The sequence below is a fragment of the Cherax quadricarinatus genome, chromosome 7, assembly GCF_038502225.1.
Source record: "Cherax quadricarinatus isolate ZL_2023a chromosome 7, ASM3850222v1, whole genome shotgun sequence".
In the NCBI taxonomy this organism is placed as follows: Eukaryota; Metazoa; Arthropoda; class Malacostraca; order Decapoda; family Parastacidae; genus Cherax; species Cherax quadricarinatus.
The window spans coordinates 62,163,751-62,177,779 of NC_091298.1; the positions used below are offsets into that span (position 1 = coordinate 62,163,751).

A 14,029-nucleotide genomic window follows, 5' to 3' on the forward strand; every position below is an offset into this window, starting at 1 on the left:
TGGCTAGAGTGGCCAGAAGAGCTCATGCATGCAGGGCAAAGCTCCTGATCATGGGTGACTTTAACCACAAGGAGATCGATTGGGAGAACTTGGACCCACATGGGGGCCAAGATACATGGAGGGCTAAGATGATGGAGGTGGTACTGGAAAACTTCATGTGCCAACACGTAAGGGACACTACAAGAGAGAGAGAGGAGAGGATGAACCAGCAAGGCTGGACTTAGTATTCACCTTGAGTAGTGCAGATATCGAGGACATCACATATGAAAGACCCCTTGGGGCCAGTGACCATGTGGTTTTAAGCTTCGAATACACAGTAGAGCTACAAGTGGAGGGAGAAGCAGGAAGGCCAGGACGAATGAAGCCAAACTACAAGAAAGGGGACTACACAGGAATGAGGAACTACCTGAACGGGGTTCAGTGGGACAGAGAACTGGCAGGGAAGCCAGTTAATGAGATGATGGAATATGTAGCAACAAAATGCAAGGAGGCTGAGGAGAGGTTTGTACCCAAGGGTAACAGGATTAATGAAAAAGCCAGGATGAGCCCATGGTTTACCCAAAGGTGCAGGGAGGCAAAAACCAAGTGTGCTAGGGAATGGAAGAAATATAGAAGGCAAAGGACCCAGGAGAATAAGGAGAACAGTCGTAGAGCCAGAAACGAATATGCACAGATAAGAAGGGAGGCCCAAAGACAATACGAAAATGACATAGCAGCGAAAGCCAAATCTGACCCGAAACTGTTGTACAGCCACATCAGGAGGAAAACAACAGTCAAGGACCAGGTAATCAGGATAAGGAAGGAAGGAGGAGAGACAACAAGAAATGACCGTGAAGTATGTGAAGAACTCAACAAGAGATTCAAAGAAGTGTTCACAGAGGAGACAGAAGGGACTCCAGAAAGACGGAGAGGTGGGGCACACCACCAAGTGCTGGACACAGTGCACACAACCGAGGAAGAAGTGAAGAGGCTTCTGAGTGAGCTAGATACCTCAAAGGCAATGGGGCCAGATAACATCTCCCCATGGGTATTGAGAGAGGGAGCAGAGGCGCTATGTGTACCCCTAACAACAATATTCAATACATCTATCGAAACAGGGAGATTGCCTGAGGCATGGAAGACAGCAAATGTAGTCCCAATCTTTAAAAAAGGAGAGACATGAAGCATTAAACTACAGACCAGTGTCACTGACATGTATAGTATGCAAAATCATGGAGAAGATTATCAGAAGAGTGGTGGAACACCTAGAAAGGAATGATCTCATCAACAGCAGCCAACATGGTTTCAGGGAAGGGATATCCTGTGTCACAAACCTACTGGAGTTCTATGACATGGTGACAGCAGTAAGACAAGAGAGAGGGGTGGGTGGATTGCATTTTCTTGGACTGCAAGAAGGCGTTTGACACAGTTCCACACAAGAGATTGGTGCAAAAACTGGAGGACCAAGCAGGGATAACAGGGAAGGCACTACAATGGATCAGGGAATACTTGTCAGGAAGACAGCAGCGAGTCATGGTACGTGGCGAGGTGTCAGAGTGGGCACCTGTGACCAGCGGGGTCCCGCAGGGGTCAGTCCTAGGACCAGTGGTGTTTCTGGTATTTGTGAACGACATGACGGAAGGAATAGACTGAGGTGTCCCTGTTTGCAGATGACGTGAAGTTGATGAGAAGAATTCACTCGATCGAAGACCAGGCAGAACTACAAAGGGATCTGGACAGGCTGCAGACCTGGTCCAGCAATTGGCTCCTGGAGTTCAATCCCACCAAGTGCAAAGTCATGAAGATTGGGGAAGGGCAAAGAAGGCCGCAGACGGAGTACAGTCTAGGGGGTCAGACTACAAACCTCACTCAAGGAAAAAGATCTTGGGGTGAGTATAACACCAGGCACATCTCCTGAAGCGCACATCAACCAAATAACTGCTGCAGCATATGGGCGCCTAGCAAACCTCAGAACAGCATTCCGACATCTTAATAAGGAATCATTCAGGACCCTGTACACCGTGTATGTTAGGCCCATATTGGAGTATGCGGCACCAGTTTGAAACCCACACCTAGCCAAGCACGTGAAGAAACTAGAGAAAGTGCAAAGGTTTGCAACAAGACTAGTCCCAGAGCTAAGAGGTATGTCCTACGAGGAGAGGTTAAGGGAAATCAACCTGACGACACTGGAGGACAGGAGAGATAGGGGGGACATGATAACGACATACAAAATACTGAGAGGAATTGACAAGGTGGACAAAGACAGGATGTTCCAGAGATTGGACACAGTAACAAGGGGACACAGTTGGAAGCTGAAGACAGATGAATCACAGGGATGTTAGGAAGTATTTCTTCAGCCACAGAGTAGTCAGTAAGTAGAATAGTTTGGGAAGCGATGTAGTGGAGGCAGGATCCATACATAGCTTTAAGCAGAGGTATGATAAAGCTCACGGCTCAGGGAGAGTGACCTAGTAGCGATCAGTGAAGAGGCGGGGCCAGGAGCTCGGAATCGACCCCCGCAACCTCAACTAGGTGAGTACAACTAGGCGAGTACAACTAGGCGAGTACAACTAGGTGAGTACAACTAGGTGAGTACAACTAGGTGAGTACACACACACACACACACACACACACACACACACACACACTTTTCTATTTTCTTATTAGTTCTTTTTTATTTCCTCTCATCTCCATGGGGAAGTGGAACAATTTTTCCTCCGTAAGTCATGTGTGTCGTAAGAGGCGACTAAAATGCTGGGAGAAAAAGGCTAATAACCCCTTTTTGGGCTACCCTGATTCAGTGGGATATGGCCAGTTTGTTTAAAGAATATGCAATAAAGACCCAATGGACACAAGTCGGTTTGACTTTTGGAGCCGTTGTAGGTAATTTATAGGTGATCATCCAAGTGCTGTCATGGATAGAGTCATGGCTCACCAATAAGAAGCAGTGCGCTTGGAAATGGTATAAAATACCTACACAATTGAAATATAAACACACATGCAGTGTAATGTGATCCTTTATTGACTTGTTTAAATGGGGTTAAATCCGAGTGGGGATCTGTAACTAGTGGCGTTCCACAGGGATCAGTCTTAGGCCCGTTGTTGATGAGGGAATTACTAGTGATATGAGCAATTCTCCGATGACACGAAGATAGGTAGGATAATCGATTCAAACGTAGATGTCAAGGAACTTCCGGAGGATTCAGACAAACTCAATTCATGGTCAGAAAAGTGGCAGATGCAGTTCAATGTAGATAAATGCAAGGTTCTGAAGCTCAGGAGCGCTCATAACCCTAGCACTTACAAGTTAAATAACGTAGAACAGCCATACAGATTGCAAAAAGGACTTGGGGGTTATGGTAAGCAGCAACCTTAAACCAAGACAGCAATGCCTAAGCGTACATAATAACTGGGATTTATATCAAGAAGTGTAAGCAACAGAAGTCCAGAGGTTATTCTACAGCTTTATACGTCATTAGTAAGGCCTCTCCTAGATTACGCAGCTCGGTTCTGGTCTCCATATTACAGAATGGATATAAATTCGTTAAAAAACATTCAACGAAGAATGACAAAATTAATTCATAGCATTAGAAATCTTCTGTATGAAGAAAGACTGAAGTCCCTTAAATTACATTCGCGTGCAAGACGAGGAGAGGAGTAGTTTGAGGTAATCAGTCCCTCAGCCTGGAGTCTACTTGTTCAGTTCATCAGTCTTTCTACAAGATTTATGGACTGAACGCATCGACTCCAGGCTGAGGGACTGATTACCTCAAACTCCTCTCCTTATACCTTCCTGCTTTGTATAGGACTGATGAAGCCACTGTGTGGCGAAACGTTTCTTCAATAAAGATTCCCATGTTTCACAAGTGTCTCAATTCTTCAACTTGTCGATTTTCAAAACCATTCATCACACACAATTGTACGGTGTCTTGACAACAGCTGGGGGACAGCACATCCCACATCTAGTGTGGCCCCTCCACCGGTTACAACTGAATGACAATTACCTTACCACAGCCACACTGTTCCCTGGTAGGGTAACAGAGTTTGTCAAAAACAATTAAAATACTGGTAACTTTAGGGTACATTAACATTTTATGACAATACGAGTAACGGAAAAATGGCCAAATATATTAAAGACTCCTTACACACACAAAAATGCATTAAATAGTTGTTTTTAATGGCATTACAGCATTAATGGAAACTATTAAATAAAAAAATAGTTACTGTTCTATAAGAACTTCATTGTAGTTCTTATTGTAGTTCCCATTCATGCTGTATCTCTTAAGACTAATGCCTATATTAAGATCAATCTGTTATCCTAGGGTCTCTACACATATGCTGCTATGTATGATAATTCTATGTAACTATTTGTGTATACCTGAATAAACTTAAGTCACAAATAAAGTTTTGAACTGTAAAGCCGCTGTTCCCAAAGTGGGGGTCGTGGACCCCTGGAAAGAAGCAGGGGTCGGCAGAATTATTAAAAGGGGTCTGTGAAGCTTAGCAGCAAATATTGCTCCTCGATTTCGTCAATTAACGCCACCTAAAATTATAACCATCATGAATGAGGTCCGTGATTTCTTTTAAAGTTTAAAATAAAGGTTCTTGTACTCAAAAAGGCTGATAACCCTTCCTATACAACATCAGCCTAGACGCTGAGAGTTGGTACCGTCCAGCAGACTTATTACTAACCACACTGACCAAGACAGTTATCTTAAGTGCTGCTTTACCTGGGCTAACCGTGTGGACTAATTCAGATTAAGCTACAGGTTAAATACTGTTAATAATGACCACCGTTATGATCTTGTTTAAATAGTTCTTGGTTAGTGGGTCAGTATTTATTTTGAGAACATTTATCCCCCCATTTACCCCATGCGAAGCTAGCCACTAAACCCATAGAGAATGAGATTAATAGCTCAAATTCCTCTGATCAAGAGCCCTTCATCATGAAGGCCACCCTATGACGTGAGCACAAGAGCATTTCTAATCAGCCATATGATCAATTATGCTTTATTTAACTATCATTAGAACCGTCTGGTTATTTAGTGCTTTAAATATATACCGTTTTTACTGTAACATTAAATTTATGCTATCATTATCAAATCGTTACTACAAATCAATACCAATTCACTTAATGCAATCACAATAGAATTAGAGATAAATTTTCCCACATTCCTCTTTCCATATCGATAATTCGTTTCACGTCATAAGCCATAACTGTCAGCAGATTCTGATGAACAGGCCTTACCCCATGTAACAAATTACTTAAACTGCCGTGTTGAGATTACCCAGTAATGCGGCATACGATCCATGAGTGAGCAATTCTTGAGAGGCACAACGTCAGCCATCGACATAAATCGTGCCCAACATAACCAATAGTAAAGTAAACCTCTCAGTCTATTACTGATTTATTATATTCATGGAATAGTGCTAAACCCGTAGGACTCTTACAACACTTGAGCCATTACTGGGAGCGCTTGAGGTTCCTAAACCTGTATTCCCTGGAACGCAGGCGGGAGAGATACATGATTATATACACCTGGAAAATCCTAGAGGAACTAGTACCGAACTTGCACACGAAAATCACTCACTACGAAAGCAAAAGACTTGGCAGACGATGCAACATCCCCCCAATGAAAAGCAGGGGTGTCACTAGCACGTTAAGAGACCATACAATAAGTGTCAGGGGCCCGAGACTGTTCAACTGCCTCCCAGCATACATAAGGGGGATTACCAACAGACCCCTGGCAGTCTTCAAGCTGGCACTGGACCCCTGGCAGTCTTCAAGCTGGCACTGGACAAGCACCTAAAGTCGGTTCCTGACCAGCCGGGCTGTGGCTCGTACGTTGGTTTGCGTGCAGCCAGCAGTAACAGCCTGGTTGATCAGGCTCTGATCCACCAGGAGGCCTGGTCACAGACCGGGCCGCGGGGGCGTTGACCCCCGGAACTCTCCAGGTAAACTCCAGGTATGTGCATTTCAATCAAATCAATGTAAACCTTATACTTCGTTCTAATGAAACAACTAGGTTAGATTTCAAATATATAAATATTTATGTGGCAAATAATGAAACTGCAAAAATTAAATCATGTCTACAAAGTGTCCTGACTATCGCGCCTAATATTTGTGTAAAACTTGAATATTTATCTAGGAAGATGTTGCTAAATTTCACGACTGCTATCCAGAGAGAACGTACAGAATAGCCAGGAAAGCTTGCTGTTACTCGGCACCAACAGGTGGGCAGCATGTGTTGGGTAACGGAATATATAATTACTAGGCGTTGTTATGCTCTTGATATCCAAGCAGTGAGGTGCGCTGACAACGCCTCCGAGCTCACGCACTGCCTCACTAGGCTACCATCCACTAGTCTGCTAAAATACAACTCTAGAGCTCCTGGGATTAAAACTGAATATGTTTATGCAAAACCAGTCTAAACAACTATCCTGTATGATGTGCATGTTAGATACACAACTTTCATCACTTACGCATTAATATTTATTAATTATTTTGTAGCGTCTCAGTTCAGATATGACGCACTACAATATTCAAGTTATTTATTAATATAAATAATGTGACGTGCATTTGTTCTGATTCCTGCTTTTCTAGAGGTGGTTGATGAATAGTTCAATTTTATTTCTTGTGCACCCTATGCATATCCTATGGTGAACAGGCAGGTTCAATTCACACCCACTCATGTACTCGTCCAACCCTTTATTCCCGTTTTCCATTTGTACACTTCAGTCATATCTCCCCTAATTCCACACCTTTCCAAAAAGTGCAACTTCAATGCCTTCAGCATGTCTTCGTACGAAAGAATATCTAGTACATGGAATCAACTTAGTCTTCCTTCTCTATGTTTTCGAGCGCATTTACTCTTGTCCATCCTGTAATATGGAGACCAGAACTGAGCAGCGTAATATAAACGAGGTTTAACCAGATATATAAAGTCGCAGCATAACCTCAGGAATTCTATTATTTATACTTCTTGATATTAAGCTAAGAATTATATTAGTTTTACTGTGCAAACTTGTGCACTGTTGTCAAGACTTCAAATTCTTGTTAACCAATACTCATAGATCCGCTTCATTCACTGATGAAAATCTGCATTGTTTAGCATAAAAGTGCCATAGTTATTTCCTTTTCCTTGTTTCTTCTCCGGCCACAACATCAACTTATCCAAGTCATCCTGCTGCTTTTTATAGTGCGCACACACGAGAAATTATGTTGCTATTTATTCACTCATCAATGTTGTTTATGTAGATTGTGAATAGGTTCCAACAGTGACCCCTGTGGCACACCACTCTTAACAGGTTCTCATTATTTATCCCTATTAATGCACACTTGTGTATCGGTCAGCCATGACTTGACCCCAGGAGATTTCTCCTATTCCATGTGCCGCTACATTCTTAATCAGTCTCCTGCTTGGAGGAATTTATCAGAGGTCTTACTAAAGTCCATATACACAAGATCACAATTTTTTTTTTATCACGATCTACTACCTTGAATACTTATGAAAAATGTTAGTAAATTCTTAAGACAAGAACGCTCCTTTGTAAAACCGTAGAGATCCGTGATCAATTTTTTTTTCCAAGGTGGCTTCGAATTGCATCAGCAGTTACTGATTTCATCAACTTTCCCGCAACTGAGATTAGGCTGAGTGGACTGTCTCCCTCCTCGTAAATGGGTATCACATTTGCCGTTTTCCATTTATCCTGCACAACACTCGCTAGTAGTAAAATGTTGAGACTAGGCAAGTTCCTATCCATTTAGAACCCTTTGTAAACAGCTCATCAGGGCCCAGTGATTTGATTGGCTTCAATCTATTTGGTTGTATGGAATAGTCTATACCCCTGTATGTGGAATTCAGCAGGCATGTACGCATTTATCAAATTGTACCAGTTTTCATTTATTGCTGTATCTTCATTTCTTACATCTGCAATTATTTTTTTTTTTGCACTCCGGCTATTTGTATAATAGATACTAAGAAAGTTTTCATCGCTTTTCTCCTGTCTCATTGTTTGCAGATCAAATTTCGTCTTTTAACTAGCGGTAAAGCGCTGGACCCATCACCACCAGTCACTGTTCGATCAAGTCAGTCCATCAATATTTATTTATTAGGGTGCATGGGCCTAGACTAATGGAACAGTCATTGTTTGAATTTATTCAGGTATCCTAGGTCAAATTCTATACAATTTAGTATATACAAGCATTTTTTCTCGTTTCTTCTTTATCGAGTCACCCTACCTCGGTGAGATGGCCGGTGTTAAATATATAACCACTTAAATTATGTACGAGGCCTAAATAATTTACTACTTGGTAGAATTTTGCAGATTATTTATTTGAATATTAAGCATGGGAGGGCTAAGGCCATTGTCCTGTAAAGTGATGATTCAACAACTTTAATTACACAGCTATGCCTCTAGTAACGTAATTCACCTACATTCATTTCGGCTGTTGCACTTAGCAACACATGTCGGCTAATAAAAAAAATCGATCAAAGAAATCTATGCAAGAGTTGAGTACGGTGAGGAATATTGTTAAGCACATTAACAGCAGTCCATGCATCAAACCTTGTAACTAGGAAGACAGTAATATTTTATGAATCTATGGTTTTCTATGCGTCTTCAAGGTTTCTGGACTAGCAATGAGCTAGATTTGTCAGCCGAAAGAGTGCATATATCATTATATATACATGTACAATGCAGGTAGAGCGGTAAATATCTTTCTGCTATATTTTTGCAGAAAAAAAAATTTTTTTTTACTGATGTTAAATATTAGCTATATTTTATGATAAACCTGAGGTGGATTAAGTTAAATCATAGTAATTTTTGGAAGGTTATGGAAGACTGTGGTTTCTTTTAATGCAAAATTAACTGAACATTCTATGTTAAGCCACGAAAAAATACTTATTAATGCATAAGATTTATTCGAAAGCATTTGAAAAGAGTTCTGCTTGCATAACCGACTACATAAAAAGCACGACAATGCCACACGTTACACTTGCTTCTGGAAGGCTCATGGTCATTTGTTAAAAAGACAACACCAACGAACACACTATCTTAGGGCACTACTACTAGGTAATGATCTTCATTTATTAAACGACTGTAAAGCCTATTTCAGGTAAGTCAGCGGATACTTAACAGGTTATGATTAATCATTTGACAAAAGATCAGTGTCCGGAAATATTTGCCCCCCCTTTTTTTTCGGACGAATAGAACCACCATTTTCCACTAGCCGAGTTAAGCAATATGTTAAAGCGACTCCAGTTCAGAGTTTTACCGTACAGTAATATTCCGCTAGATTTAAACCTCCGTCACTACAACGTAGTATTACGTATTACACAATTCTCGTAGGTAGGAAACTACATATATAACCCTGAGTACACTGTAATACACGAGAAGCACAGTTACGCATTACCATATATAATTCTAACTATATACACTATTTGTGGTTCGGTGAATTATCAGAGCGCACGCCACGGTTATGCTACAACCTATCTCCTTATATGCCAAGTCAAACTCAAGAGTTTTCGGTAATTTTTTCCATTTAAGTTATTTGGGTAAAAAAAGTAAGGTTAGATTAACTGTTCATTAGATTAGACTTAGAGTACACTGTCAACTCAACCAATTATTAACACGCCATAATGCCAAAACATGAAATATATCGAGACTAATTTGTTTAATTCATGTTAGGCATTAAATTCATGGGTTATTCAGCGTTAAGACGTGGTGGAGGCTTGAATCTTCGTCTGTTGAGCATGCGACAGACGCGCTGCCTATTTGTACTCAATTATATTAGACTAAAAAAATGAAGCGCGAACCGAAGGTAATTTAGTACCAGTAAGTGAATTATTTTATGTAGAGAAAATCGCTGAAGCCATACAGTGCCTGGGAGTACGAGAGGCAAACAGATTCAAGCCAAATAATGGGAGAACAAGTCTAATTCCTTGAATCAAGAGTCCCTCACCCACATCAACGACCCTCTTGAGGGAAGGAAGCTTAAGAAAATGGCAAGAAATGACGAATATGTCTCTGTCCCGTGTCCCAGATTCGGACCCCCCCCCCTCTATTTATAACATTTATGCAGAAACGCTAAACCCGCCTGGTGAACTGAAGGGAAGATGAGCAAGGCGTATGCATTAAGGACATTGTTAGGTATCCATTCTGAAAAGTTTCTCCTACACAGTCATCGGCCTAATTCAGAGGTGGAAAGTGCGGAAAGGTGATGTTATTATCAGTCCATCAGCCTTGATGTGGTCAGTCCATCAGCCTTGATGTGGTCAGTCCATCAGCCTTGATGTGGTCAGTCCATCAGCCTTGATGTGGTCAGTCCATCAGCCTTGATGTGGTCAGTCTCTCATTTCGGCGATGTTCTCAACTACATAATTTTTTAACAATGTGATGCTGAAGCACTAGTTATGAGTGAGAAAAATTGCATTTGAGGACCTGCATTGCATGGAACAGGCTTGCCTGCAGTGTTCCTCTTACGTTCTTACTTCTAGTGGGTCCAGCTTTTTATGAAGTCATCTCCATTCTCTGCCCTTAACTCTGGCACTATAAAATGTTCCTTTCCCATGTTTCAGTTTTAAAGACTATGAAGACAAACATCTTGCTGATGGACTGACCACTTAAAAGTACTATATTACAAGGTTAATAAGTGTGATCACATTATTACCTCTCCACTGCCTCTGCTATCTCCATATTTGCCACCTCTGTATTCGATTGAAGCCTACCGTGTAGGCGAAAACGTTCGGAATAAACTTACGTAACTGCACAAATGTCTTGTTGTCTGTATTGTATGTCATTATTATACTGAAAAGGAGTAGCCCTAATTTCTTTACACGCATTAAGACCCCAGTGAAGAGTTAAATGTCCATAACGTATATGTCGTGTGTTACATTACCAGTTGGCAGCAATCTTCATGGGGTCTCAAGAAATCATTCAAGATTTTATATACTATATGCGAGGTCAGTCATGAAAGGTGCAGCACTAAGGCGACACACATTATAAAGCATTTAAGAGACTTCTGAGAGCCCAGACTTACCATCAGATGGGTGCGTAAGACAAAGGTTGACCTTGAATTAACAACTAATTTTCTAGCAATCTAGGCTAACGACAATTACCTTCCAGTTCACAATATAGAATTAAAGATACTAAACTGTTTGGAAAACAAATAAGAAAAAGATTTATCAAAAACTTTTCTATAGAAAAACGCAAAAAAGGGGAAGGGAGCAAAAGTAGACACTGGATAGGGTTAATTAATATTCATAAAAAGCGCTAAATATGCTGTGCAAATATATTTGAAAAAGAAAAAAGCTGAAAAGAGCGAAATTTAATAAAATTTTATAGTTTGGCTTCCTTTCACCGTTTTGCAGCATACTGCCAATTTACATTCAATAATATTCACCCAACAGGGTTCTTTTACGTCCTACAACACTTCTAGTATGCAGTGTGAGAAGGTATAAAACTTATGTGATATTGATCTTACCTTTGTGTCCATAGTGTATGCAAGGCTGCTTGCAACGTGCCAGGTTCAGCCTCATCTTCGTCCTCGACAAGGTATTCCAGCGGGTCCAGACTCCTTACAGAGGTTCCAGGTTTGCCATCTTTACCAGACGGCAGAGAGTCCATCCACACACTAACTGTCCCTGCAGACCCTTCAGGTGCTCCAGGATAGGCTCGAGGGGAGTCGACACCAGGGCTGTGAGGGTGGCGAGCAAGACCAGTAGTAGGGTTGTAGTAAGTGTTAATGGCTACTGATCCTCTCGGGATGGGTTTTCTATTTCTCTCAACAGGTCTGTGCGGGTGGCGAGGTGCTTCAGAAGGCAGGTGGCGTTCCTTGATGCCGTAGTGCGCGACCTCCATCAATTGGGAAGAGGGCAAAGCGGACATCATGGCAGTTCCCGTCAGAGGCTGGGTTGCCCATTGGCTGCCATTATTAACGTTTACTTCGCTTACAACCACACTCTTGGTCCCCTCCACCACCAACACAAGTTTTAATACTACTCGCCAACACATAGTGGGTCCACGCATTACTGACAGGAAATATGAACCAATGAAAAACACTACAATGTTTTAGTAACATCCATCACCTTGGTGGGTACAGTTCATTGTAAAGTTAATATCATACTATAAATTATGTAATGTTCAGATAAACACTTGTGTGTAATTAACCATCTTTTTTCCCACTAAATGTTTGATTTTTTTTCTGTACAAATTATTTAATTTTAATGTAACAGAATGTTGACTATATTCAAAAGGTTCTCAAAAGCGATATTACATAATTTTCCATGATATACATGTGTGAAATTGTTAGTTTGGTTAGGTTAAACGATTATCGTTGAACAGAGGTCATTAAGGATGTACGTACATAACTAATAAGAATAATCCCTAAAATAGGGATTAAAGTAAACTCAATGTATACTGTATATACAACGATACATATACCTCTCAATGCAGAAAATCGGTAGATACATACACCTCTCAATGCTGAAAATCGGTAAACTATTTCACAACATCGCAAATCATGTAAAACACGCTACCCGGGCAATTACATGTGCCTTCCAAATCCTAGTTTAGCTTTCATAATTCAGGTATATAACTCTTAGAACTAATTATACACCCAAGTCCGTCCATCAGCATTCCTTGAACACGGTTCGTCAATGTTAAATGAGAAACGTCAGTGGTAATGTTTGCAGAGCACAGAACTCCCACGTCTACACACGGTGGCCGTCAACGCCACACTGAATTCTCTGGCCTGGTTACCTACCAGTGAATAATTTAACCCAAACTGATGCTAGTCATAGTAGTTCACTCCTAGATTACATTACGCATATGTTATGTATCATTTACCTACATTATTAAACTTGGTGTTACGTGCTAAAGACGTTTTTTTCTCTCCAAGGGTTTCGTTTGTAATTTGAGAATGTCTCATCCGGTTAACTTCAGAATTTCAACTGTACTTTAACTAGGGAAAGGTTATTGAAACTACTGACATGCCTAATTTTATGTAGACTATTCTGATAGGGTCACGAGATAAGAGGATACCTTTCTTGGATCACTGAAGTAGAGGAGGGGAACGTAGGCTTGTGAAATACATTATTATTATTATAATCAAGGGGGAAGCGCTAAACCCGGAGGATTATACAGCGCCTGGGGGGGGGATGTGGAAGGCATTCAGGCTTAATTCGGGGAACTGGAGCACAGATCCAATTCCGTAAATCAATTATTATTATAATCAAAAAGAAGCGCTAAGCCACAAGGACTATACAGCGCTGCAGGGCAGGAAGGAAGTGAGGGCATCAGGTGGCAAAAGGGAGATGGATGAGCAACAGGTTACGGATAACAGCGGGGCAGTGGATGGTGAAAGGGTAAAGGGCAGCAAGAGACTGAACCAGAAAGGGCTGAGGGGAGTGCGAAAAGTATCATCAGAGTTTGTGGAGTAAATCGGTCGTTGTCAAGAAGTCAATGAGAGAGTCAGGATTAAAGGAGGGTCCATCAGCAAGAAGGGAAGATAAAGAGAGAGTAGTAGAACGAAGACGACGTTGGAGGTAAATTCTGCGTGCTCGTTGATAGAGAGGGCAGTCTAACAGAATGTGGCTAATCGATACTGGAACTTGACACTGCTCACAGAGAGGAACAGGGTGCCTCTCCATGAGATACCCATGAGTAAGACGAGTGTGGCCAATGCGAAGGCGGGAGAGAGTGGTCTCCCAACTTCGGCACTGATGACAAGAAGACGGCCAGTAACCTATGCTCGGTTTAATAGAATGAAGTTTGTTACCGAGCAGAGTTGACCAACGTTGTTGCCAACGGGTGCGAAGGTGGGTAGCTATTGCAGCAAAATAGTCCAGAAATGGAACACCTCGATAGGAAATTGGTAGGTCATATACTGCTGACCGCGCAGCAGTGTCTGCCTGTTCATTGCCCTGTACGTCGACATGACCAGGGACCCAACAAAAAACAATATCTTTATGTTTGGTAGAGATACGGCGTAGCCAAAGTTGGATACGGAGAACTAGGGGATGAGATGTATCAAATTTTCGTATAGCCT

At 41.5% G+C, this 14,029-nt stretch overlaps 1 protein-coding gene across 4 annotated transcripts in view; it reads right to left on the bottom strand.

Annotated features, from left to right (window-relative positions):
• LOC128687050 (uncharacterized) overlaps positions 1 to 12,752 on the bottom strand; it is a 56,934-nt gene extending 44,182 nt beyond the window's left edge. The window contains exons 1-2 of one of the 4 annotated variants that reach the window (XM_070082583.1): positions 12,455 to 12,752; positions 11,465 to 12,011 (exon numbers count right to left, since the gene is read on the bottom strand). In XM_070082583.1, coding sequence (XP_069938684.1) covers positions 11,465 to 12,009 — 545 coding nt within the window. In that variant the 5' untranslated portion in view covers positions 12,010 to 12,011; positions 12,455 to 12,752. Of the gene's footprint in view, positions 1 to 11,464; positions 12,185 to 12,423 lie in introns of all 4 variants that reach the window. The other 3 variants (XM_070082581.1, XM_070082582.1, XM_070082580.1) reach the window with 3 other exon arrangements.
• Positions 12,753 to 14,029: the final 1,277 nt, after the last annotated feature.